The sequence below is a fragment of the Larus michahellis genome, chromosome 1, assembly GCF_964199755.1.
Source record: "Larus michahellis chromosome 1, bLarMic1.1, whole genome shotgun sequence".
Lineage (NCBI taxonomy): Eukaryota > Metazoa > Chordata > Aves > Charadriiformes > Laridae > Larus > Larus michahellis.
This window is the reverse complement of record NC_133896.1, coordinates 94,310,607-94,338,498: the sequence shown is the minus strand read 5'-3', so window position 1 is coordinate 94,338,498 and position 27,892 is coordinate 94,310,607. Positions and strand designations below refer to the sequence as shown.

Sequence of the window (27,892 nt, the reverse complement as noted above, 5' to 3'; positions counted from 1 at the left end):
ATTCTGTACACTCAGTAGCAGAACCAGCTCCTTAAAGCCTTCAGGAAAAACAAGAGGAGACCGTCCTTTGTTTTTAAAAAAGGGGATGCAATAGGTCCTATTTTAGGCACAACCAGGAAGCTCCCAAAAGCAACAGAAAAGCCACTGAGACACCCCTTAGACTAGAGGGATGGTAAGAAAATCTACATAGAGCAAGCTGTGCTGCTTGTATCATCCAGCAATAGCAGCTACTTCTGATGACAATGAGAAAGTTCGTACATCTGTTTTCAACTTCAAAAATGAGTGAGTTTTGTTTGTACTTCTCATGTTAATAGCCCTGTGCAAGGGCTATGGGCATGAGGACTATGCTCCTTGGACACAGAGGTGGAATTTGGAGTAAGAAGGCCTTTGTTTAGTATTTCACCAGAAGTGAATATTAATAAATTACTTCTACAAAAAAGCCTCACCCATTTAAAAAACAAACAAACAAACCAAAACCCACAAAACAAAACCGTTGAGAACTCTGACGATTTTTCCTTGAGCAAGAAGTAACACAGAATACAAAATAAACAGCATTTTCATAGGCAGGGATGACAAGAATATTTTTTAAATAAAAGCTAGCTTCTTAAACTCCTTAACACTTCAGGACCCGTGGGCAAACGTGCTTTGGGGGTAGGAGGCTCCCTGCATGCGGAGGAGGGCTTCCTCCGCAGCGCAGAGAAACCTCACTTGGACAGGAAATTAACTGTACCTTAAAAATCACACCCATTTCCCACTGCAGCCTTCTTCACGTTTACACAAGTTTGAGACAAACGGGGCCCAAGTATTATTTATGACCCGTTCCACGAACGGGACGGGGGTTGGGGTGTATCCTAAACATACCGATCGCTGATACTAAGAAATTCTAGTGTTAAATGAAGGGGAGTGGGAGGGGAAGGAAGGCGACTATTTCGTTCTGCCATTGAGAAGGAGAGGAAACAAACGGCAAGGCTCATAGAATCGCCTAGGTTAGGACCTTTAAGATCATCGAATCCAACCATCAACCTAACACTGACAAATACCACCACTAAACCATGTCCCTCAGCACCACGTCTACCCGCCTCCTACATACCTCCAGGGATGGCGACTCCCTGGGCAGCCCGTTTCCTTCAGGCTGCAGGCAGCCACCGCCGCGGAGCTCGGGGCCGGGGCTGAGGGATGGACGGGACCACGCCCGATTCCCCGCGGGCAGCCGGGGGCGGCGGCGGCGGCCGTAGGGCGGCTTCCCCAGGCCCGAACGGCGCCCGCGAAGCCGCCGCTCCGCGGCCCCGGGGCGGTACAAGCCCGCCCGACCGCCTGAGGAGGGGCGGTTTAGGGGTGCCCCGCTCCCCGCGGCGCCGCCGTTAACGGCCGCTGCCCGCCCGGCCGCCTGACGAGGGACGGTTTAGAGGTGATCCGATCCACGCGACGGCGCCGTTAACGGCCGCTGCTCGCCCTGCTCCCGCCCGCCGCTCCCTCCGCCCCGACACCGGCGAGGGGAAGCGGCCGGGAAGGGGAACACAGGCGGAGGGGCTGGGGAAGGGTCCCCGCCGCCCCCCTTCGCCCTTACGACTTACCCAGGAGGAGGGACGCAACGAGCAGGAGCCGCCCCAGCCAAGCCGGCAGCCTCATCGCCGCTTTCCCGAGCAACTCGAGGGAAAGCGAAAGAAAGGTGAGGACGTCGCCGCTGCAGCTCCCCGGCCCGCCAAGCCCTCGGGCGGCCCGCCTTCCCCGCCCCAGCGCGGCCCCGGTGGTGGGCGGCCCCTCCGGGGTGCTGAGTAACCGGGCTTCTCTGAAAACTCCGGGCCTGCGGTCGGAGAGGGGATTTCAGGCTCGGCGGCCGCCGCCGGTGTGCCGTGGTGGGTTGCGGCTGACTGAGAGGAGCCGGGGTGCGGGGTGACGCCGCCGCGAAGCGGGGGTTTCTGGTCCACGGGACGCAGCTCCAGCCGGCACCGGCGGTAGAAACCGTCACGTTGCTCTTAGAGCGGGGAAGTTTCGGCTCCGCTAATCGAAAAACTGAAATTAAATCAATTTTATGTGCAGTGGGAGCCCCGTAGGGGAGGGGGAGGACGCATTTTAGCAGGTAACATGCCGCCTCGGAAACTGATGGTCATCTAAACCTAGTACTCCCCAGAGCCCGTTGTTTGACACCTATGCTCCCCAAAATGCCTACTGTTCTCTTAGGGGGGCAGCTGGCAGTGTCTCCATTTGAAGAGTGGGCTTGAGGCTAAGCCTGGCCATGCTCACTCGTGTCAGCCAAGGCTGGGTTGGCCTCTGTGGGGGTGACCGTTCGGCCTGAGTGATGGAAAAAATAAAATAGAACAGAAACCAGCTCTGACTTCTAGGGGTTTCCTTCGACACCAGCTGCTCAGAAGGCCATTCACAAAACTAAAACAAACTTTCATTCCCTTTCACGGAGGACTGCCCTGTTGATCCTACAGAGTGTTTTTGAGGAAGAAAGGGAAAATACCCAACAGTTTGGGAAACATAAACACTCAGCAGCTATTGAAAAATTGCTACTCCGACAAATACTTCAGCAGCAGCCATGAGCCAGCTTTCCTCCTACGGCAGTGAGTCACAGCGAGTGGATACTTCAGCTGCCTTTGCCTGCATCCCACTCACAGTGCGTTATCCTGGCTGAGAAGAATCCAGCTGCCGGCAGGTCCATCTGCAGACCTTACAGCCCCAAAGCATGCTCAGTTCCCAGGAGCTTGACTGCCTGGCCTGGGGAACACCAGCACAGCACTAATGCTGGGTGGGAAGGCTCTCACCACAGGTTTATCCATCAGCTGGCTCTCTCCCTGTGCATTTGACCCACACGCTCACTGCCGAGCAGCTGTCTCAGGCTATGCACCACCACTTGGAGCGACCTCAGCTCTGCTCTTCACTCAACAGTGCCTGTAGCAGTTCAGGGAAAAAAAATAGAATTCACAACCATGGAGAATGTAACCAGAGCACCTTCCAAAATCAACACTGAAGTTGTTCCAATGCTGAATTTTTTTTTTCTTTCCTTCTAGGAGTCACTGTAAGCTCCCTTACCTCATCACTGCAGGCTGCAGCATGAGCTAGAATGGCACTGCACCTTGCGCTAAGCAATGCTGTCTTGTTCAGTTCTTACAACATCAGAATAATACTGATCCATTCTCCATAGCTATGTTGAAACAACATGGCACATAACTGGCTTCCAAATGGAGTCAGGCCCATCCCATAAATTCCTTTTGCTCAGTGAAAGAAACGCACAATAAACCTTTCTGTCCCTCTGTTCACCTTTCCTCTCTGTTCTCAATCTCTGTCAAGTGTCAAAGGGAGCTCCCTACCCTGTAAAGGCTCCAAGTCACACCAGAAATGTAACGCGGCTATCTCCCTGCTGTATCCTGGTGGTTGGAGCAGCCGTTCTCTGCGGCTAACTAGTCCTCTTCTGAGGTAAAATGTCCTCCCAAGATGTCAGAGACCTTGGATTGAACCATGCTGCTGGGAGGATGCCACTTCCCGCCTTGCACACTACAGCTTCCGTGTAGGTTATGAGATCTTTGGGGTTAGCAGAGAGAAATCTGAAACAAGGACTGACACTTTCACTTGGATTATTTTAGGGTGGAAGGAATCACAAGGAGGTCACCCACCACACTCAAGAAAGGCTAAGGTCTTCCTACTGAACTGCTTCACGTTGTAGAAGATGATTAGGGCTTCACAGGTGAGAAGAAGTGATAGAGACACTTGATCCTGGTGACTACTGCCCTCACCTAGGCTCCTTTATTTTTGGGAGACTACAGGAATATGTGGCAATGATGCATTCTTCCTTCTTGTGCATACTTATACAGTCATACTAGGTAGAAGGCCCATAAAGTACTCATGAAAGACTCAAGAAAATGACTGGTTTTCCTCCTTTCCTGACTGAATACCCAATCTGACTTGCCCATGTTTTCCCTTCCTCAGTTGCCAAGTCAGCTTTAAGGTTTTCTTCCTACTATCTTATAGTTACGACACTTCTGAATGTCAGGAGTTTCAATCACTTTTTGTTGAGGTGAGAACTAAACCCAGTTCCTCTGTCAATCCTGGGAACAATACATAGGAGCTTAGGTGCTTAGCATAAAGCCATGGTTTCTACTCCATGGACAAAGGGCAGAAAATATAGAAGCTGTGATACCAAGTATTCCAGCAGTAGGGTGGAGCTAGGCCTTAATGTACAGTGAGCTAAGCTCTGCATGTATTTCATGCTCCCCCTCGAATGCAAAGACCACAGGGAGTGGTTTTAAATAGTCGTCATTTATTTAACTCATACTTTGTTTCCCACAAGGTCCTGCACTGCTGCCCCGACTGCATTGTTTCCGGTATCAATGAACAGTTTTCCAGTTTAAGACGATTTTCCTGTGATCAGATTTCCACTTGACTATGGGCATTTGCAGCCTCTGCCAGCTGTTGCTTTGTGACATTTTCAGCTGAGTTGGGCACTTTCAGTGCAATTTTTTCAATTTTTTTAATGAAAAGAATTTGTGCATAAAATTGAGTTTGTTTGCTTTCATTATCCCTGACTTATTCTCAAGTGAATCACGCTGTGCTTCGTGATCATATGCTGTAAGGAACTGTTAAAAGAAATTTAATGTGGTTTGAAAGTCTTTGCAACGATGTTCCTATTGCCATTATAATCACTCCCATTGGTAAGTAAAATAAGTGGCACCAACATTATGTTTCTGAACTAATATAACTGTAGTTACTGAGTAATTAAGTTCACAAATAAAAAAAAAAAGAAAACTTTTCATACTAAAATAGTTTTACTGGTAAAAGCATTTTAAGCCCAGAGGAACTGAGTGGCTTTTGCTGTTTGCATAAGAGACCACCACAATGTGCTGATATAATCAAAAATTTCATGAAATTACTAAATCTGAGACTACAGGAAAAAAAATGCTCAGGAAACAGAATTTTCAATTTCATGAAGGTTTTTTTTTTTTTTTAGCATAACAGGATGTTATTTTAACAGCTCTGCAAATACACAGAGCAGTGCAAAAATAAATCAAATCTGCACATCTTGACCGCGGGTTTGTTTTACTTTAAGACTGTAATACTGGTGCCTGCTTTATATTACATGGCATTTCAAAATTTCCATAGAACTTGGCAAAGAGTAACAGTTGCATCCTACTACAAAGAGTAGAGCTTATTACCATGATTTGAAATAAAAAAGAGAAAGAAGTGTTCGCTGGTTTTCTTTCGGTGCTACAATTTGTTTAAGTTGAAGAAATTTGTCATTTTCACAATTATGCTGTTGCTCTGGAGGCTTGTATGGAAATGTCACTGCCTATTGGTATGATTTCACGAGTTTATTTCCTTCTTTCTTGATTGAGAGATTATCCAGATCACTGGAATTTGTGGATGTCATGAAGGAGAGGGCCTGTTGCAGCCTACCGGTTTTTGTTGTACAATCTGTGAATCAACGTGAGTCTAGTGCTAGCATTGGAAAGATGAAAAGTGGGCTGGAAGCCAGGGGTTGGCTATTTGTATCGCAGCTTTCAATCTTGGAAAATTGATTGGGTTGACAAACTCAGTTGCATATTTGAAGAGACACTAAGAACCTACTTCTCTGACAATAAGCCAGCTTGATGGTGGAGCCAAGTATTTCAGGATTAGAATGTATCAGTGTATGTGTCCATGGGAGGATGTCGATGGGGTAGGGCCTCGGTAGCCCTCCAGGCCAGGCAGCTCATGCTGCCTAACTTCCCCGTAAGAACTGAAGAAATTTCTCTAAGGAGTGACTTGGAAATAAAAAAGATCTTTTGCTTAAAACAGCCCCAAAGGCTTTGGCTGGAGCAAACTGGGGTAAGGAAATGATTGCTATTGCCAATAACTGTAAAGGAAAATAATGTCTGGTGCTTTTGGAAAGGTATTTAGTCATATTTCAGATCAGACTGAAGCAATTTCTTCATTTTGTTGTTCAAATAAAGCAGCTGTAGAATAGTGCCTGGACAGGGAACACTCCTTTGCTCCTTACACTTCTTACCATTTAACACAGTCAAAGGCAAAGCTGCCTTCTTCTCTGCAAGAAGGACTGACGTGCACCAATGCAACTTAGGAAACAGGTGCATGTTTGAAAGTCTAACACAGCCAGGGATACGGTACCACCGTCTCATGAATGTGGCGTGACAAACTCCTAGTTACACATTTGGTTGTGTGCTTATGTTTCTCCATCTGTTTACACCAAAGCAGTAAAGTTTTCTATTCAAAGATCCGTTTGAAGTATTTGCATGCTTATGATACTGTTTAATTACTAAGATCATCCTTCTATTTCCTGTACTATCTGAAATACAGTCTCCAAAGGAGGAGTGTCCCTGCCCTAAGAAATGTACAGTCAGAGTCTATCACAGCAATATGGCCACTCTATGGCCGCTACATTTAGCCTGTCTTTCCCCTCAATTTCAGAAGCAATCATCTGTTGCCTTGCCTTCTTTGTCAGTTACGGGAATCTGACCAAAAGTAGAAATAGAGGAAAGAGACAGCAATGCAATAGGAAAATGCAAGGCTGGTATGAATCTTCCTGGCATGGACTTACTGTGAAGCCTTGTGACAAATCAGTGTCCCCAGTCACGATTTGGCAGATAGGTCTAGGTGGCAAGGATAAGGTACGGTAACTCTGTCGCTTGCTGTGACTGATTTCACTAGCTGATTTCTGCAGTGAGAAGTAAGGGAGTAAAGGGGGGTCAGCATCTTTTTTAACCAAAATGTCAGTGAAGCCCTCGCTGACACAGACTTTGGCTAATGGTCAAACAAGAGCAGAGGTGATTGCCCCTACCCTTTTTTCCCCAAACAGCACAGGCTGGCTGATCATTAACAGAGCCAAGCTGATCGAGCAGCCCACCACGGCTGTTTTTCCCTGGACAATCCTTGTACTTGTAGTGGACTAACAGGAAGATGGCCGAGGATCCGAAGAGAAAGCTGCTCATTGTTCTTGCTGTCCTCTTGCTGCTCAGCTCAGCACAAGCAGGTAAGAAAGACAAGGGTGCCTGGCAAGGGGTTGAAAGTTTTACATAGAAGGATCTGAATTCGATTCTCCCTAAACAACCTGTGTGTCAAGAGGTTCTTGCTATAATCTAGTGAGATGCCAGGAGAAAGGGTAGTGCAAGAATGGACCTTTCTTCTCCCATGCTTTGATTCAACCAGTCTCAGTGATTACATTCCACTAACCTGATTTAAAAGAATGATCCAGGTTTACCCTGAAGTGTAAGGAAGCGGAAAAGGGACTCCTGACCTCTGCACAGGAATCTCCTGCTTTGAAAGCTTAGCAAGTGTAAGAAAATAAACAGACGCCACACTTCCATTTCTTTCTTTAATTGTACTGTCAATGAAAATTGCTTTTGTGACCATCACTACAGTCCCACATCACCTGCAGCTTCACAGCAGCTCACCTCCTGCCTTACCTTTGCTTACAATCCCCTTCATCTTAATGTCATTTCTGACACGCACCATGCTTGCAGTGAACCTGCCCTTGCTAGTTAAGCTGGCTTACGAGCTGTTTTTTCCAAACTGATCTCAGAGAACATGTCTTTCTCTGTTGCCTTCAGTACACACGAAGACCAAAATAAACAACAATAAGGGATGGTCACATCCCACAAGGGGGAATCTGAATGTCGAATCTCAGTTCTTTGTGCTGACCTTTAGGCCATGTTCTGCCTGCTAGTGTAAAGTATCTTTTATAGGGACAGCAGTTAGGTAGCTGGTTGATGATTTTTTAAATTTTTTTTTCTTTATTTTTATTTTATTGTACGTACAGATTCAAGGCTGTTTCACTTCCTTCAGTCCAGAAAAGGGAAGGTGCATGCATTGTCACTGCAGCAGGATGCAACTATGCCAGTTCAAAAAGTAATGCTTTTTAGGTCAGAAGGGATCATTTAATCAATTATTTGGCTTCCTGCTCATCGCATGTCAATAAATTTCACCCTAGTAGCTCTTCAGTAAATCCAACATCGTACCTTCAACAAGCCTTCCAAAATAGCAGACAGTCCTCTGAAATGACAAAAGATGGAGAATCCAGCTCTTCTGTGGGTAACCCAGCTATACATACTGCTAAACTTCTATGCTTGCTTTCTAGCCTAAATTTGCTCAGTTTATTACTAGTACAGGTTTGAGATTATATTTTTTCTGTCTAGATCAAAGTGCCTTCCAGTATTTGCCTTTTCCTTCCCCTAAAGCATTTTAAATGCATCCAGTAAATGAATCAGTCGTGAAATTATCATTGACACATTTTGTCATCAGTATTCTTATATTTTGTCATCAGCATTCTTATATCTATTTCTGGATTTTTGATACAATTGCCAATTAGACCTGTACCTTCTGCTAAGCCTACCAGAATTTGAATAGAAATACCCCCATTCAGTGGTGACTATCTGTTGGTAACCATTTTTTTTAAAGATCTAATAGCCAGCTCATAAATGTACTTGGTAGCTGGCATATGTGGCCGATTTGAAAAAAAAATCCAACAGAATGTCATTCACATCTTGGTAAACCAACCCTTAGAAGTAAAAGCTATCATGACTTCCACGGTTATCTTCCCCAGCCAGTGCTGCAATTCCATCAAAGGACAGAAACAACTTTATCACACAGATAAAGTTTCCAGAATAGGCTGATTTTAATTTGTGTTCTATCCTCTTAATATTTATCAAGAGAAGCAAGATTCCTACCTTCATTTTCCTAATTAATTAGAATGACTTTTTTTTTCCATTGCACAGATGCAGACTAAATATGCTATTCACTCCCTCTCATTGCAGGGAATACAGACAGACTCTCAGAGCATCACTGCACTGACTTCCAGACAGCAAATTTCCTACGGGGCAGTAAACTTAAGGTCCAGTTTCTCCTGTTCACCTCCTCAAGCCCCAGCTGTGGGGAGCTGATTTTAACTGATGATGGCATCAAGGACTCCAGCTTCAACAGCAGCCTGGAAACCAAGATCATAATCCATGGCTTCAGGTGAGAGAAAGAAGAGCACTCTGACTAAGTTTTTACTGGCAAATTAAGCACTGCTGGGGCATTTCCAAGCACTGGGTGGGGTTGTCATGGAAACCCCCTGCTTGTGTGACCTTCTTAGTCTCCTCAGCAGGGTGGCTACGTGCAAAACACCTGCTAAGAACAGAGTCTGGAGTGCCCAGCCCCAACCGGACCTGGGAATTGTCTGGGAGACTGTTGTTGGGCCACCCAGAGGCATGGAAAATGCCGCTGACCACTATCATTACAACACAACTCAGAGTCCTTTAGTTTGTGACCAGCTGCTTATTTTGTATGTGTTTCACATTTTTTGGAGCCTAAAAAAGTTAGGAAATTACCTTCCCTCCTTCCTTCCTTCCTTCCTTCCTTCCTTCCTTCCTTCCTTCCTTCCTTCCTTCCTTCCACTTGCTCTCTTGCTCATCCTCTTGCTCGCTTCTCCCTTTCGTCTTTTCTTTTCTTTCCTTCTTTCAGCCTTTTTATTTAAGAAGTATTTTCTTCAAGATTCTTGTCCCTTTAAATTGTCTCCTGGGAGCTCATGTCCTGATTTATCAACAGCCTGGATTAGTCATCCATTTAGGAGCCCTGCCAGATACATAGTTCTATTCTTGAAATTGTAGGGATTTGATCTGGGTTTTTTTAAGCTGTTATCAGTCTGCAAGCTTATTTTACTGTGCCATTTTTCAGCCAGGTGTGACCATATAACATTTTTTTCGATGTGCAAAAGCCTGAATGGAAAGTGCATAGAAGATCAGGATGAAACCACAGAAGATGTTGCAGGGTCTTTTCATTATGTTGCCCTCATGTGACATAGCACACCCCCCACCAGGTGGTATTAGGGGAAGTGGGTATCATAGAATCATAGACTCATAGAATAGTTTGGGTTGGAAGGGACCTTTAAAGGTCATCTAGTCCAACTTCCCCTGCAATGAGCCGGGACAACTAGATCAGGTTGCTCAGAGCCCCGTCCAACCTGACCTTGAATGTTTCCAGGGAGGGGGCATCTACCACCTCTCTGGGCAACCTGTTCCAGTGTCTCACCACCTTCAGCATAAAACATTTCTTCCTTATACCTAGTCTAAATTTACCCTCTTTTAGTTTAAAACCATTACCCCTTATCCTGTCACAACAGGCCCTGCTAAAAAGTTTGTCCTCATCTTTCTTATAACCCCCTTTAAGTACTGAAAGGCTGCAATAAGGTCTCCCCGGAGCCTTCTTTTCTCCAGGCTGAAAAATCCCAACTCTCTCTGCCTATCCTTATAGGAGAGGTGCTCCATCCCTCTGATCATTTTTGTGGCCCTCTTCTGGACCCGCTCTAACAGGTCCACGTCATTCTTGTGCTGAGGGCTCCAGAGCTGGATGCAGTACTCCAGGTGGGGTCTCACCAGAGCAGAATAGAGGGGCAGAATCACCTCCCTTGACCTGCTGGCCATGCCTCTTTTGATGTGGTTGGCTTTCTGGGCTGCAAGCACACATTGCTGACTCATGTCCAGCTTTTCATCCACCAGTACCCCCAAGCCCTTCTTGTCAGATCTTCTCTCAATCCTTTCATCCCCCAGCCTGTAGTAATACTTCGGGTTGCCCCGACCCAAGTGCAGGACCCTGCACTTGGCCTTGTTGAACGTCATGAGATTCACACAGGCCCACTTCTCAAGATCGTCCAGGTCCCTCTGGATGGCAGGTGTGTCAACCACACCACTCAGCTTGGTGTCATCTGCAAACTTGCTGAGGGTGCACTCAATCCCACTGCATGTGTCATTGATGAAGATATTAACAGTACTGGGCCCAATACAGACCCCTGAGGGACACCACTTGTCACCAGTTTCCATCTGGACATTGAGCTGTTGACCACTACCCTCTGGATGCGACCATCCAAACAATTCCTCCTCCACCGAATAGTCTACCCAGCAAATCCATACCTCTCTAACTTAGAGAGAAGGATGTTGTGGGGAACCCTGTCAAAGGCCTTACAGTAGTCTAGATAGATAGACAACATTTATAGCTCTTCCCTTGTCCACTGATGTAGTCACTCCGTCATAGATGGACACTAGATGGGTCAGGTAGAACTTGCCCTTGGTGAAGCCATGCTGACTGTCTCAAATCACCTCCCTGTCCTCCATGTGCCTTAGCGTAGCTTCAAGGAGGCTCTGTTCCATGATCTTCCTAGGCATAGAGGCGAGGCTGACAAGTCGGTAGTTCCCAGGGTCCTCCTTACTACCCTTTTTAAAAATGGGTGGAATGTTTCCCTTTTTCCAGGACTTCCACCAGGGACTTCACCTGACTGCCATGACTTTCAAATATCATGGAGAGTGCCTTGGCAACTACATCAGCCAATTCCCTCAGGACTCTGGGATGCATCTTGTCAGGTCCCATAGACTTCTGTATATTCAGTTTCTTCAGGTGGTCATGAACCTTACAGTGGAATGGGCTTTGCTCCCCCCGTCCCTGTCTTCCTGTCCATCAACTCGGGAAGTGTGGGAAGAGTGGTTGCCAGTAACGACCAAGGCAAAAAAGTCATCGAGTTCCTCAGCCTTCTCCTCATCCGTTGTTACCAGTTTGCCAGTCTTGCTCATCATGGGGGTACACATTCTTTGACCTTCCTTTTCTGGCTGACATACCTGTAGAAGCCCTTATTATTATTCTTTGCATTCCTTGACAAGTTCAGCTCCAGATGTGCCTTGGCCTTCCTGACCCCATCCCTACACAACCAGGCAGCGTCCCTGTACTATTTCCAGAATACCTGTCCCTGCTTCCACTGCCTGTGCATCTCTTTCTTGTCCTTTAGTTTGACCAGCAGGTCTCAACTCAGCCATACCAACCTCTTGACTTCCTTTTCTGGGGATTGAGAGCTCTTGCACTCTGTGGAAGGCATCCTTAAAGATCTGCCAGCTCTGTTCTGCTCCCTTGTCCCTGAGGACAGTTTCTCAGGGGGTCCTACTGACTAACTCCTCGAAGAGATAGAATTTTGCTTTCCTAAAATTCAGGCTCCTGACTTTACTCTTCCACTGACCTATAGCCCTCAGGACCATGAGTTCCACCAGTGCCTGAACACTGCAGCTCAGGCTGACTCCAATCTTGATGTCACTGATTAACTCACTTGTCTTGGTGACCATCAGGTGCAGTATTGCACCTCCGCTCCATGACCTGTCTTAAGAAGTTATCCTCAATGCATTCCAGGAGTCTCCTGGATCGCCTACAGCTCGCTGTGCTACTTTTCCAGCAGAGGTTGGGGTAGGTTGAAGTCCCCCAGCAGGACGAGAGCCTGCGACTGCGATGCCTCCTGTAGTTGGGGTAAGAAGGCTTTGTCAATAGACTCCCCTTGATCAGGCAGCCTGTAGTAGACACCAGCCACAAGGTTCCCTTTGTTGCCTTGGTCTCTTATTCTTACCCATAGGCTTTCAAATTGCTTGTGGCTGTTCTTCAGAGAGAGCTCTTCACACTCTATGCATTTCTTGATGTAGAGGGCAACACCTCTGCCCTTCCTTCCTTGCCTGTCCCTTCTGAACAGCCTGTAGCCATCGATAGCTGCATTCCAGTCATGGGATTCATCCCACCAAGTTTCAGTAATGGTAACTAGGTCATAGCTTTCTAGTAGCATGGTGGCTTCCAACTCCTCCTGTTTGTTGCCTATGCTGGGTAGGTCGCAGCCTCCTCAGTTTTCCTTGAATTCTTGGGTATAGAATTTCTTTTTTAATTGTCTAATGATGAGAAATGTAGGAATGAAAGGCTAGGTGACTTGACCAAGGACTTCCTGCCAGTTGGTAGCAGAGCAGGATCCAAGTGTTCCTGGTTAGCTCACTCACTCCAGATGGGCTCTGTGGTTGCTAACTGAAGCACCACAGCAAGACTGAGATCTCAGCCTGAGCTCTGCAAATGTTACATCATTCATTAAAATATCTGGTTCTCTTCTGAATCTGCCCATTCTGGAAAGTGTTATAACACCACCACAAAGAAATGACAGGGTGTCTGGCACCAGAAAAACATTTCAGCAATTGTCTGGCAGCCTTCTCTGAGACATGTGAAACTCCAGCACCAGTGAACACCATATTGGCACATGCCCTGCTTTGGAAGACACCTAACATACTTGTTTCTAATGACTCTACAGGGCTTTGGGCACCAAACCTTCCTGGATTGAAGGGCTTGTCCATGCCATACTGCACACAAGCCAGGTGAATGTGATTGCAGTAGACTGGGTTTATGGATCGACAGGAGCCTATCCCTCCGCAGTGGAAAATGTCACACAGCTGGCCCTCTCCATCTCACAATTCATCAGCAAGCTCCTGGTAAGCTACTGTGCATTTCCAGTGCAGGGGAGTATGGCCAGAGAACATCACTCATGCAAACAATCCAGAGAGCTGCTCCCAACCTGCTGTCACCAGGAGCTGGACAAGCAGGCTTTTTATTCCAGAGTGAGCACTGTGGGGCACTAAAGAGATTTCTTTTTTCCCTCTTTCTCAGTCCAGGCTTGAGCAAGCCACTATTTTGCTTCTTTCTCTTGAGTTTTGGCATTTTCTGGAAAAACAGCTGCCTCTCCAGCCTGGGACAAACCTGAAGGATGCCTTGGGTTTTCTCAGGTCCATGCTTCACTGAGGAGTTGTCTTCTTCTTCTTCTTCCCAGAAATTTTGTCCAGGGAGCTGGAGGGGGTGGGATTTGAGGCTATTTTATATTTGCTTTGGGCTTCAGGTATACTTCCCAGTAGCTGGAAATCCACAGATGTGTCCCAGTTTGTTCTGGCACAGATGAACACTTATGCAATGAGGGTGATACATCTTTTGTGTTAATCAGCTATGCGTAAACTCTCTGTATAATGTTTGCACTGCAGACCCAGGCTGCACAGCATGGGAGTTCCTGAGTATGCACCATGTGCACAGTCACATATTCCTATCCAGAAATACAGCAACCCTTGGAGCCACTCTGTCACTAGAAGGATGGGGATGGGGGATGGGGCGAGAGGACTGTCATCCCTCATTACTGATTAGGTCACACAGTGAACAAATGGCTGAGCTGAACACTGTCCCCACCCCTTATTCCATGTCTGTGCTGAGCTCTAGTCCAGCGACTTAAGGACTTTTTCTGTCCAGCCTCTCCTGCAACACTACACCACAGAAGACTACATTCTCTTCTCATAAATCTCTGTACTGCTGCAGGATATGGCCTCATACATTTCAAAGTCAGAATTTTTTCATCTTGCCCTGACAGTCTTGTGCACCGTACACTCTCCTATCATGCATCGTGCAGACTGGCCTGCAGGCAGCCGAATTCCTGTGGATGTGGTGATCTCACATCAGGTCTAAGTGGCTGTGCTTTACCTGGTGGTTCAGCCCATGGATAAATCCTTAATCTCTGCAAATATAATCTTAAAATACTAATCAGGATATTGGTACAATGGTGGTATAAAAATGGAAAAAAAATTTCCTCTGCTTTACTGAGAAAAAGATTATTCACATGGTGAATGTGGGTCACTCAGCTGAGAGAGGGAAATTCAGTCTAAAGCAAGCTGTGGAAAGAGAAGCTACAGGCTATGTAGTTATGAACAGGAGCATCTGACTGACCTGGTTAGTCTTGGGTTTGCATCTGTGGACCTGAAGAAAGACTCTGAAAAACAGAAAGGGCAATACCCATTATTCCCACAGCTATTTGGTTCTCCTCCATACACCTCAAAAGCAATCCTGTATTAGAAGAGTTACAGAGCTGCTGTGTGGGCTGGGACAGGGTATTTCGACTTTCTGCTACAGAAACATTAATTTGTATTATCATCAATCTGCAGGCCCTGGGAGTTTCGGGGACATCCATCCACATCATTGGGGTGAGCCTCGGTGCGCATGTTGGTGGCCTGGTGGGGCACTTCCATGGCGGTCAGCTGGGACGGATAACAGGTATCATAAAACTGAGTCTTGGGTCCTCACCTCCTCTTCAAGGGAGAGAATGAAAGAGCAAGGAAGGAGAATCATCTATAGTGGTCTTTTAATTGCATAAGAGCTCACTAGATCCAAGCTTATGGGCATCTTCCAGCCATCAGACCCCTCCACACCACCAAAAGAATGCATGTATTTGCAAAAGGGTCCCTTTGCCTCTGCGCCATTCTTCAAATTGGTGCCAGCTTAAAAGAATATGAGGCCTCATGACTAATGAAAACCCACAACACCCACATGCTTTGCTTCCACTTTAACAGCACGTATATCTCCGTGGTTCTTAAAATTAAACCCACAATGCATTTCATTGTGGGGGAGCAGCAGGAGTGAGCTGCTCTGCAGGAAAATGTAAACTGAGAGCCAAGGGGACAGCAAGGTAGGCAGGGGCAGTGGCCTCACCGACAAGGGCACAGTCCTACTGTATCTGGTCAAGAAGGGCAGAGCAGGTTCAGTGACAATAACCAGGGTCATCCACAATCCAGTGATCATCAGACAACTCTGTAGTGATGAGACAAGCCCAAGGTCGAGACAGGAAGTCAAGTCAGCAAGATAAAAGCAAGCCCAGCAAAACACAGGAGTGGGTGTGGCATCCCTACAACATAACTCAGGCAAGGACCAAAGGCAAGAGCCTGAGCCAATGTTGTGAGATCCCAGATGAGGCTTCTTGGTGTTCTCTCCTACAAGTCAACTGTTTTCACAGTAGACTGGTCTAAGGCCACCCAGTTGTACCAAATCAGAGCTGACCTGGAAACTCGGGAGTCTGGGTGTGAGGAAGAGGTTGCAGTGGGGGAATTACAGAGAAAGATGGTTAGAGGCTGATCATGGAATTTACAGCTTTTTGGTTCACTTAGGGCTTTGTCAGCCTCTAGGTATGGAGCTTGACTTAAGTGACAGAATGATTTAGGTAAAAAGGGACCTTGGAAGGTCTCTAGTCCACACACCCCCCCACTGAAAGCAGGGGTGCCTTCTAAGTCAGATCAGGTTGTCAAGGGTCTTGTCAAGTTCTGGGAATCCCCAGGGATGAAAATGCATTTTGGTAGGAGAGAAAATGTTACTAAGAAGGAACAGACATAAAAGCTCCAGTAGAGTGACCACATCTCCCAGTCTGCCTCAGCCCATGCTGGTCTATCTCACAGAGGCATCCTCAAGGAGGCTCTCACTGCACACTCAGCAGGGCACTCCAGAGAAACATTGGTTCAGCATTCACATGTCACAGCTACCCACACTGCATAAAATCCAGGCATTTCTTAATAGGAGCTGTGTTTCATGCTGGGCCCTTTCTTAAGCTGTGAATCAAAGTTTACATTAGGAGGGACTTGAAATAACCACTCTCCTGCACCAGGATTTTATGATCAGAACATCTTCAGATGAGCAGAAGCAGACACTTTCCCAGGAAATCATGGTAATTAACTTCAGAGCCAGAGACTCTTCCCGTTTATGTTGTCTACATGTAATAAAAAAGCTCTGTAGGTTTATTTATGCCATTATTTTTTAACTTTGCTAGAAGACAATCCTTTTTCTACACTCCTGATTGTCCTGTGATTTCATAGGTACACTGGGCATTGCAGGTTCCAGTTCAGATTTAGGAGTCTAAAGACAGGTGGAATTAGATCCAAAATATGTCTAATTGCATCTCCTGCCTCCTCACACACAGAGGAATGTGAACCCAGAGCCATAATTTGCTGAAGTGTTTTCAATCACCTAAAAAGAGCTGTGGAGCAAAACCAGAGTGAGTCTTGGAGATCAGAGCACAGACTTTAGTTTTATGACACGAGTTTCCTTAAGTCGTGCGTGTTCCTGTGGATACCTCCCTGTGCAGGACAGCAAATGGTACAGGGACTGGAATGAGCAGCCCATATCCAAAATTGCTGAAGAGCAATTTGTCTCAATACTTGCAGAGGAAATGAAAAAGCCTGATGGAATTCAGTTGCATACAGTATAGCTTCAGTGAATAGTTTCTTAGCTGCTGAGGATGTACGTCTCAATGGAGTTTATGCAGTTTATTCTTGGAGGAGATAGGCATAGAGAACACAGAATAGAAACGTGCTTGCCTTGGAGCTGTGCTAGAATTGACTGCTCTTCATATTAGGTGTTTCTCCCTGAGGAGGAACCTTAAGCTATACTGAGTAACTCTTTTCAGTATCTCTTAAAGCCTTTAACTAAAACTTGGTCTGTAGAAGTGGGTAGGGAACCTCTCAGCTTTTTGTATGTGTCAAGATTAAAGAACAAGGAAGAAAAATTAGAGCCGTAAATTCGTCTGACCACTTGTCCCATTATTAGCTTTTATTTATAAAAGAATTTTCTTTCCTTCTTTCCTTTTTCCTCCCTTTCCTTCCCCCTCACAAATGCAGACACATCAGTTTATATTGTTGATATTGCCTCCTACATAGACAAGTAATGGGACTGAGTCCAAGGTGGTGAAACTGGCCAGCTCTGAGGCTAAGTAGCTCGTGGAGCAGAGCTGCTTCTTAAACTATTATTGTTGCCCGGGGAGTGAAAAAAATCTTGTGAGATTACTTTTCTACGAAAAGCGAATAGGATAAACTTCAGCCAGAACACACAAAAAAATAATAATCTTTAACCTGTTACTTGGTATTGCCAAGGATAATTTTCTGTATTCCTTTGACTCCCCAGAAGTTGATCTAGGAGCAAGTTTTTGGCAAAAATGTAGATGGCTGCTTAAGGACTTGATTTTATTTGTGGGCAGAGGGCTCAGAAGCCTCTTTGTTTTAAGAATGTTTGGTAGTATAAAACCTTTGTAATGCTTGGATTGGTTACTGCCTGTGATGATGAATTCATCACCTAACTGATGATCTTCAGTAACATTTCTCAGACTGTAGTGCTAGTCCTGATGACAGTACAGTTAGGGAAGGTGTTAAGAGTTTGATTCTCTTTCACCAAAAATCCAAAAGCCACTCTGCAGCCACTCTGTCAGGGCTATCTGAAGCTCAGTCACGGCTTCACAGCCTAGAAACTTCAGGTACTAAACTGCTAAAGGGGAGTGGAACCCTGGAGGACAGGTAAGGAAGCTGTAGTGTAAGTTAGCAGTGGCAGAAACCGTACTGGAGCATAATCAGTGTGACAAGGGAATAATCTATCACTTTGCCTAGCAATGTTTTTAAAATTTTGGATAAAATAACTGGTCCAGAAAAAAAAAGAGGGAATGAAGAGCACTTGTTGTTGAAGCACTTGATTTTGTTACAGGCCTGGATCCCGCAGGCCCTAAGTACACCAGAGCCAGCCCTGAGGAACGCCTGGATCCTGGGGATGCCCTCTTCGTGGAGGCCATTCATACCGATGCTGACAGTAAGCTGGTTTCCATCTTCTTTGGCCTGTGCTTCTGTTCCTCCTGCCATCTTTATTGCTAAGGAGTCTGTAGGTCATTGTCCCTTTTTTGCCAGGTTACCATGAGTTCAGATTCACTCAGAGGAGGTTTCTTGATTAGATAGGCTTTAACGATGAATTAATTGGCAGGTACCCGTACCCCAGAGAGCTTCAAGCAACAGCCAAGTGGAGATTAGACAGAGGGAGATCTTCCAGCAACTATTTCTTAGTTAACCCTGCTACAGCAGAGTGAGCTTATGCAGAAACAGCTCAGCGTGGCTTTTACCACATGGAAGGAATTTACATGTCTAGTCTCACTTTGCTTTCTCCCGCCTGGTCTAAGAAGGGTGCCACTGCGAGTGCTGGTGGAAAGTAAGAGTCAAACCAACAGCTGGTGCAACAACAGAGTAACTTTTCTAAAGCACATAGGGTCTACATAGGCAGAACATGTGCTGAAGAATAATGTGCCTTTGAGGCACACCTCTTGCCTGGAGATCACAAAGACCTCTATCTACATAACTCTCAATCATGCCTCATAATTCCCCGTTAAGGTTGTGGTCAGTTTTGTTCTCCTTTATACAGAATCAAGACCCTGAGTCACAGAGGTGGTGATTAAGCTGCATCTCCCAGTCATTTTGATGGCAGGGCTTGGAACACTCTCTGCTCCATGCAGCAAACTTGCACAATGCAGGTGTGTAGGAAATCTGTCCTTGCTGTCTCCAGCACTGGAATTAGGTCCAGCACTACTAATGTTCAGCCTATTATTGTGGCCTGTCAAGCAGGATGTAGAGTAAAGCCTATAGAAGAGCTAAGCATAAATGACGTGACATTTTACCTCCTTTCAGATTTCGGGATCCGGATTCCTGTAGGCCACATTGATTATTACATCAATGGAGGCAAAGATCAGCCAGGATGCCCCCGATTCATCTCTGCAGGTGAGAACACTTTGTGGCCAAGCAAAGGGCTTTCATGGCCATTTAGATGCCTGTGAAAACACTGTTTGGCAACCAGCTCCTTCTACAGTCAGGGCCGACATGTATACATATATTTGTAAAGACGCATGGCAGGAGAGATTCATGGCTCATGCTTCCTCTCAGCAGTACAACAAACAGCTGAAATTAAAATCACATACAGGTCAAGTGTCTTGGCAGCACCTCTGTCAAGAGACATGATTTTGTTGACACTGTATGAGCCAAAACCCTAGCATCAATAGAGTTTGTATCAACAAAGAAAATATTTTTTTGCTAGAAGGGCTCTTAGATACTACTAGCAAAAGTTTCTTTTTGTTTTCATGCTGCAAGCTGTGTTGATACTTAGAGAGACAGCGTGTATGATTACTGCCTTTTCCTTCTGGAGAATAGGACTTTACACAGCAAATAATGTGGATAAATACTCAAAAATGTTTGAGGGACACCTATGATACCTCACTTCCCACAGCTGGGGTGCCAGTGCAGTTGGGAGTCACAGCTATTGTACCCCCTTGCAGAGAACTTGAGGCCTCATCAATGGTACACTGATGGACACATGGTAGCCTTGTTGTCCCTCTCTGCTGGGACACTCTGTTAGTCTGGGAGATAAATTTCTAACTTCCTGCATAAATTCTCTTAAAGTGGGATCTGGGCTTGTAGTCACAGAGACGCTTTGCAAGATGTTATTAATGGGAAGGAGATGGCTGCAGAATCAGTAAGAGTGTTTCTTGACTCTCAGTTTCTTGGGAGCATGCAGAAAGACTGAAGCCAAGGGAAAGGCTCATGACTGCTTTTCTCTGGGTGCATTTTTTCTTGCAGGCTATAAATATCTGATCTGTGATCACATGAGGGCAGTACATCTCTATGTCAGTGCCTTGAAACATTCCTGTCCGATGGTGGCGTTCCCTTGTGCAAGTCATCAAGATTTTTTAAATGGACATTGCCTGGACTGCGTTGACCCCTTCCTGTTCTCCTGTCCCAGAATAGGTACAGCACTAGCATGAGACCTTCTTGGAGCAGATGACAATACATTCTTGATGGGTGTCAGTGCAGAGCACAGGAGGCAGTTCAGATCTCTCTAGGCAGGATTTGCTTTGGATCTCTCTGGGGACAGTGAGAAGCTGTTTCTTTTTCAGGCTTCTTTAGAGGAACTCTAAAAGCTCATATATTGCCTGAGGTAGACCAACAAAATCTTGAACATTTCTGGTCTTTAAATGTTTCACAGGGCCCAAAAATGAGTTGAAAGAGAGTCTCCAGAATCACCTGCCTAACAAGTGGACAATTAGCTCAAAAAGTGTCTTGTTTCGAGAAGTAGCTGGAAATTTTAGCCCAAGCTTCAAGTCCCATTCTTCTACAAACCACTTATTGTTGCTGGGTCATCTCCTTATCATAAATTCCTGCCATGGCCATCCCAAAGATGGACTCCCTGAACGGGGAGAAGGTAATAATTGCCTCTTTTAGGCTTCTGAAGGTGGACTGTGGCATGAGGAGAGGAGGTGTCCTCTGGTGGTATTTGCAGTCTGGCACCAGAGCAATATGAGAGGCCTCTTTTGGTATAGGTGCTTTCAGATCAGCCACCCCTTCCTCATCTCATCAAGCCACATTGTCAGCTAGTCAAGTTATGGTGGTCTTCTCACTTGACCAATAAGTTCAATTTCCCAACACCTTGTGTTTGCATTGTCATTTACGTCTGCACTAAGTTTCCTGACTTGGTAGTCTTTAGTCTTGCTCATTTTGCACAGGTGCAACTGATGACAGTTTGTTAGCAGAGGAATGAAACAAAGCCACCGAGACGTACTCTGATGATGATTACTCGGGGTAGCTGGAATAGGTTTTCCGAGGGAATGTTAACCTGTCAAACAGACACCACAAACTTGCTCTGATTTGCACTGGTATAAAGAAAGAATCTGTCACCTGGAACAGTGGAGTTGGGCGATGTGAGTGGAAGTGAATCAGGACCAATTATATTTCTGTTCTGGGTGATTCATGTCTTTCCCTGCACTGGCTTTATTTCTTCCTGCAGGCCTGCTGAAGCAGGCAGGTGTCAACATGAAGAATCTGCCCAAGGAAGTGAAAGTTTATTTAATGACTAGCCCCTCAGCCCCATTCTGTGGTAAGTAGCATAAGAAAAAAAGAGTCATAGAATCATAGAATGGTTTGGGTTGGACGGGTCCTTAAAGATCATCTAGTTCCAACCCCCTGCCATGGGCAGGGACACCTCAGGAGGGTGTTGACCAAATAAGGCAGATTCTCTGGGGAGGCTAGGTAGTTACAACCCACAATCCCCACCAGAATTAGCTGCTGTGGCCCAGACGGTCTGAGACACACAGCTGAAAAGCAATAACTCTGCACATCTCCCCCATAAATCCCTTTCCAACAGGTTTATTAGTGCGGGCACAGCTGTGGATTAAGACAGCCACATGGCTTCAGGACTGAAGTAAAGGGTGGTGAAAATGCCTGTCTGTTTAGACTGGGCTAGGCAGACCTTGCCACTGTGCCTCTCATACCACAGAGACTAGTTTCTTTCTTATGTCTGTTTAATTTTCTTTCTGCTGGTGGGGCCAGAGAATGAGTCCAACCAATAATACCTGCCCTCACTCCCACATACCTTACCTCTTGCTCAGTCCATCACAGCCTGGTTGAGTTCCGCTTGCAGAAGAAACGAAACATAGTCACCAGCATTGAGATCGCTTTCTGCAGCAACAGCACCAAGGACACAGCAAAGATCACCATGTGAGTGACACTACATGCTTCTGGCCTGTTTTATCCCCGTTCCTTGTGTAAGGATGTTTATATCAGTCCAAGAAAGGCACAAGATAGCATATCCCTGAGCACAGTCATGGGGTGATGAACCACAGCCTTTCTTCTTGGGTCTCTCCACATTTACCTTAAATGGTCTCAAGGTGATTCTTGTGCTACCAGTACTTGGTAACCCTGGCTAGGTTCACCTCTTCACTAAGTGCACAAAACAGTAGATACACTGTGGGATCCCCAGATTTGCATACTTTTGTGTTGCTATGCTGGTTCCTTTTCTACAACATACCCTTGCCTGGTGCCGATTCAAACCACAGTCACTGTCAGATAGTTATTATCTCTATTCTGCCAGACAGAGATGGCCACAGCAAGACCCCATCCACCAGAGGTTCCAGTCTGATGGACTTGGTGTCTTAGACATTGCTCTTGATGCCCAATAGGACAGCAGTTGCAAAAAGGAGACAAATGCATCTCTGCACAGTCAGAAATGTAGCTTGCTGCCACTGCAGTAATGCAACAAAGCACTCAGACTCCCGTTGTAGGGAAAAGTCCAGGGGGCAGAGAACCAAGACCACATGTGCAGATAGACAGATCTCTCTTGAAAGCACCACCCTCCAAACCGTATCTGAATTAAAGAACCAGACTCAGACTCCTGTTCCACAGCCCTTGCCCCAGGGGGATCTCCCCACCACAGAGAAGTTCCCCAGAAGAAGTCTTCCTCACTTCCTACACCTTCCTGCCCACTGCTGTGGGCTGGGAACCACAATGTAGACATGCAGAAGCAGGAAAACAGTCTACTAAAGAGCCCCAGCCAGCTCTCCTAAGATCAGAGGGGTTCCACTGCTGGCTCCCACACAGTCCTTGCTGCTAAACCAAAACATTGTGACCCGAAGCTAATTGTATTGCTGCTTCAGTTCTGGGCACCAGGAGATAGAGATAAGAACCAAGGAGGGGGAAGCCCCACTCCAGGATGCTCTCCAGCATGACATAGCTGCTTGGTCACAGATTTCCAGCCAGGCACTGTAATTTGGAGTTTGTACTCCAGCCTGGCGGAGCTCAGTCTGTTTAACCCCCTCAAAAGCCAAATCTGCCTTTTCCAAAGATGCAGGAGAGAGGAAATAGTAACACCCAGGTCAAGCGCAGCGCCCATGCAGCGCTTCTTCTGCAGTGTCAGACACAGTGTTTGATAGGTGTCCAGCAGGAGGCATGTGAGCACTGGAGGGAAAGGCTGCCTGGGGAGGAGAGACGGGCAGGCAATCTCGAGGCTTTGCTGTACCCTCGAGCTTTAACGAGGCAGTAGAGTTATAGCAGGGTAACCTATCCAGAAATACCCATACCCTGGGAGAACAGCATCAGCGTTTCATTTAAGTGCCTTACTAAGAAGCACAAGGCTAAACCGAAAAATTTGCTTACAGCAATAAAGCTTCCGATTTGAGAGCCTAAAATTGAAGATACCCCTTGTAATTCACAGTGTAGCAAAGAGATTTCCCCGCTCTAGGCAAAGCTCAGCCCTCCAGTGCAGTCAACGCAGTGTCAAACAGGCATATAAAACATAGATTCTCACATCGCAGTTCAGACACTGAACGATCACTGACTTATTTCAGGTTATCCGACATGCGTGTCATCCTGCAGTTCCCCAGAAGTGCACAGGGACTTGTGAGTGTTCAGCCAGTCACATACCTTCAGCAAGCGACTCGCATGGTTTTGTCTTGCCTCACACTGCCCTTCTCCGCTCCTCTCCCAAACATCAATTCCAGTCTCACTCCTCAGGATGCCGTTACCACACACACGTTGCTCAGAGTGCCTCAAGAGATATGTCCCCAAGCCACACAGCTGCCCCGGGGCTGACAGAGTAAGGAGCTTGTTACATGGGACACTTCCCAGCTGCATTACCATTGCTTACACATCACATGACATCCCCTACATCCAATAAAACATATTTCCAAAGTCAGCTAGAGTCCTACATCTATCCAAAGGTTGCGTGCATGGGGTTAGATGAAATATCAGTCCCAAGAATGACTTTCTTCAACCTGCCTAACTTACTGTGTTCCTCTGTCCTAGGGCAAGGCTGGATCCTGCCCATGGACAATATGTATTAGAGAGATGGTCTCCCCTCTATTTGTTTTCCACTAGCTATCCATTATTCACCTTTGTAGCCACAATTTAATGAAGCTTCCTATTTTTGGCAGCTTCAAGCCACACACAGTCAGACACATAAAAACTCCAGCATCTACCACCACAGTCTAAGGGAGAGGACAGGATGTACTGGTTTGGGTTGGCCACTCTGGCCTAGGAAGACACTGAGTGCAGGTGTCAGCCCACTACCAGGAGCAACTTCAGTTAGCAGAATTGTAGCCTCTTCCTGACCGTTTTGTCACCTCTCCCCTTTCCCTACTGTGACGTTTCTGATCAGGCAGTTACCCAGGAGCTTCTGGGATTGTGCTGAGTCATCAACACACATGTTCTTCATGAGCACAAGGAAATTGATAATCTCCAAACTCCTAGAGTTGCCAAGTAGATCGGGCATAAGAAGGCTCATTGGATGGATGCCACAGAAGGAAGGCAGCCCATCTACATAAAACAGCTGGGCAGTACCACTTCATAGCACATGACCAACTGGGCTCTGATCATTAGCTGTTTACCCAATCTCTGTCATTTCTCAGTTCTTGTTACCTGGGTAAGAGCACAGGGACAAACAAACATTCCTCTATCCAAGCATCCCACCTTCAACATGGTCAAATGCAAATACCTAGAGAAGAGAATAAAAATGCAATGTGAGCACGTAGCAATGCTCCCTCCAGATAGTTTCCTAGTATCTAACTAATTACATCTCAGGGACTTTCAGAGCCAAAGGTAAGATCTTTGTACTTATTAGCTGCCAATGCATTTGTTGTCCACTAACTTGTCCAGTCCCTCTCTCATGACTTGTACAGTCATGTAAACTTTCTAGCATCCACAACATCCTACAGCAAAGATTTTAACAGCTTAATAAGAATGCTACTCTGTGCAGTGAGCAGTCTTTTTGAGCTTGCCACCTCTTAGCTTTCTGTGATGACCCCTAGTTCATGTACTGGAAGAAATGGTGGAAAACTGATACCTATCCATGCCATCCATGATTTCATAGATGTTGACCTTATCTACCACTTACCTCTCTGTAGAAATCTGGGCAGTGTTTCAATCGATATGCAATAGCAAGAAAAGTTGTAATTGTGTGGAAGATGGAAAGAAGGATATTTATTCAGAAATATTCCTGGCTACAGAAATAAAACATGGAGAGACATCCAGTAAGACTCTCATGCAATGCCTTGTTTTGACAGATGAGTCTTCTCACTCCATTTTATTGTGTGAGGGCTTCACAATAATAGCCTGGTTTCTGCAGTGTTTCAACACATCTTCATGCAGCCCGCATCTGCAGGTTGATTGAATGTTCTCCCTCACACCTCTCACCTTGCCTTGCAGACCTAAGCATCAAGTGATGGGCAAACGGCTGCTGGCCCACAGAGTTCCCTTCTGCCAGATAAACAGTGTCACACTGAAGTATCTTCCCAAGAGTCAGTTTTGGAGGAAGGATGAGTCATCCATCGTTGGCAAGTTCTGTGCAGCCCCGCTGCCTCTTGATAGCAAGTAAGTCACAGGAATATCTTACAGGGATCCACTGAGCCTGTGGATGCAGCCTGTGGTTTGAAACAATGCATACTTTCTCCTGTTTATATAAACACTTAAAGACGTCTCTCCCACCCCCTCTGTGTCCCTATATAAATCATTTTCTACCTGTGAGAGAGAAAAACTTCCAAGGTAGTTTTCTAGGATTTTTTCTGTGATTCTTCCCCCGTGGTAAAAGTGTTGTGCCATGGAAGGAAAATGCCTGCGACTCAAATCACCTTGAAGATGCTTAAGTCACAGACCATGGCAAAAGCTTGTATTAATTACAATGTGCTCCTTTTGTCCTCGCTTGATGTCTCCGTCTTGCCCCTGCCTATGTTGGGCCTCCATTTGAAACATGACAGACACACATTTTTCAGGATGAGACAACAAAAGACCAGTAATACGTTTCTGCTTCTTATACTGCAGAGGTTAATAGAGCACTGAGGCTAAAGACAACCATTTTGGCGTTTTCTGGGCCAGGCATTGTTGAGTATATGCCTTCAGCCATAATTACCTTATCTAGAGTAGAAGCAGCCAAGTCCTTCTCATCCCAAAACAAATAATAGTCTTCTCCATAATACAATATTCTTGCCAGACGCTTTGCAGATCCAAAGTTCTTGCAGGCAGGGCAAAATAGCTGGGTCTCTACTGACACATTAAACTCTCCACATTGCTTCTGAGTTGATTCTTAATGCTGGCTCCAGGCTGAAGCAAGCTAGCGGGTACTCCAAAGAGGGAAAAACAGAAGCAGAAAGCAAACTGGGCTCACATTCAAATTCTGTTCTGATGGGCAGCAAGGAGACTTGAGCACAAGGCAGTAAAAATATATCCAGCAGGCCCAGATAGGGAAATAAAGAGGCATTCCTGTGTAAATACCAGGCACTCCCTTGAGCATAAGGACTATTCCTCACTAGCGTGCTTTGCAGGGCAAAGCACTCCAAAGTTGGGATGGATGTGCAGATACATGGCTTTTTATCACTTATGAATGGGACAGCATGGCACATTGCCTTAAAGCCTCCACCCCTGGAAGCACCAGACCTGGCTGTGATGCAGATAGAAAGCTGTAGAGTTGCACAGGTTCACAGCTATGCTCTTATCACTAAACTGGGAGTGCTCAGAGCAACAATGGTACTGCTAGGAGGGGGCAGTGGAAAGGTGAAGGACACAACCCCCTATGCACTCCTCCACCCAATTCATCCCAGCCAGGGCACAGCACCCTATTCATCATATCCCATGCAAAGCAGCACAAGGTCCATCTGCAGCGTGCTTGCCTCTGCGTTAGGATAGCAACCACCACCTGCCAATCCACAGCCTGACTTTCCTGTGCTCTTCCCACAGCAGGACAATGTCATGCCTGCCCTGGAACCTCACCCTCCACGGCAACACAGACATCTCCTACAAGCTGCCTACTGCTTGTGCCTAGCACTGCCTTCGGAGCACGCGGGCATACCCAAAACTGGAAAGGAGTCCTAAACCTATTGCTGCTCTCTGCTCACAGACAATACATTCACCATAAAACTGGATGGGTTATTTACCTCCTGCATTAGGGCCAGGATGTCAAGGAAAAGAAGTGTGTGGCAGACTGGTGAGTACAAGGTTGACGGCTTACAGCAAGACGCCTCAGTTAAAGGACTGGATTGGGACTTTTATGTCACGGGTTCAGTACCCAGCACTGAAAGTGTGACAGGCAAGTTATTTAATCTCAAGGTTTGGATCTGTATGAAAGAAGGAGATAATATCACTCTTCCTACAACAGGAGTATTGGGATGATTCATTTGTGTTTTATATTAAAGTGTCCTGAGATCTTCATATTAAAGGTGAGAGGTATTATTTTTCCACAGCAAGGGGAAAGGGTATGGTTCAGGTTTGGCACAGGAAGGAGTCATTCTTAACCAGCACTCAAATGTGAAACTCACTAGTTCCATCTACAAGATACTTTCAGAGTGAGACCCTATTGATTTCATGTTAGCGCCGCTGCTAAGTAATCAGAATTAATCTCCTTCCTGTGACAGGCCCGGAGCAGCTCTTCTGGCCGCTGGCTTGTCCTCTTTGAAGCTCACATGAAGTGAAACAGACACCGGGAGCATGGCAGTGCTCTTGCATCCCATTTTGCACTGCTTTGAACAACTGCCCAGAATAGAAAGTAATAGGAAGGAGAATGGAGCATCAATGCCACAGGGTCACCTAACACACATTAGTCCCAGGAACTCAGAACAACCTTTCAGGCCTGGAAAAGCAGCTGAGGTTTGGAAAGAATTGGTGAAAGTTACAATATGAGAGACAAGTACATAGAAACATCCCTCACCCATCCACAACTTTTCCACCAC

The 27,892-nt window shown here is 46.1% G+C and overlaps 2 protein-coding genes across 8 annotated transcripts in view; one reads left to right on the top strand and one right to left on the bottom strand.

Moving 5' to 3' along the window:
- Nucleotides 1-1,734, bottom strand: part of CD58 (CD58 molecule) — a 37,344-nt gene extending 35,610 nt beyond the window's left edge. For all 3 annotated transcript variants that reach the window (XR_012588233.1, XM_074593948.1, XM_074593939.1), the window contains exon 1: nt 1,575-1,734. Coding sequence is in view for 2 of the 3 variants with exons in the window: in XM_074593948.1 (XP_074450049.1) it covers nt 1,575-1,629 (55 nt within the window). In the remaining variant the exon portion in view is untranslated. The remainder of the gene's footprint in view (nt 1-1,574) is intronic.
- PLA1A (phospholipase A1 member A) lies at nt 1,203-27,379 on the top strand. Of its 5 annotated transcripts, XM_074593902.1 has the most exons (13): nt 1,205-1,669; nt 3,588-3,688; nt 6,794-6,967; nt 8,748-8,949; nt 13,067-13,244; nt 14,730-14,838; nt 18,079-18,180; nt 19,044-19,133; nt 19,986-20,153; nt 21,190-21,279; nt 21,791-21,899; nt 25,380-25,544; nt 26,904-27,379. In XM_074593902.1, exons 3-13 carry the CDS (start codon nt 6,895-6,897, stop codon nt 26,986-26,988), a joined length of 1,371 nt encoding a protein of 456 aa, XP_074450003.1. In that variant the 5' UTR covers nt 1,205-1,669; nt 3,588-3,688; nt 6,794-6,894; the 3' UTR covers nt 26,989-27,379. The 5 variants fall into 5 exon arrangements, with proteins under 5 accessions (XP_074449995.1, XP_074450019.1, XP_074450003.1 ...); XM_074593894.1 differs by lacking the exon at nt 3,588-3,688 and having other exon boundaries at nt 1,203-1,669; XM_074593918.1 differs by lacking the exons at nt 3,588-3,688; nt 19,986-20,153 and having other exon boundaries at nt 1,203-1,669; nt 26,904-27,378.
- The last annotated feature ends 513 nt before the right edge of the window (nt 27,380-27,892 follow it).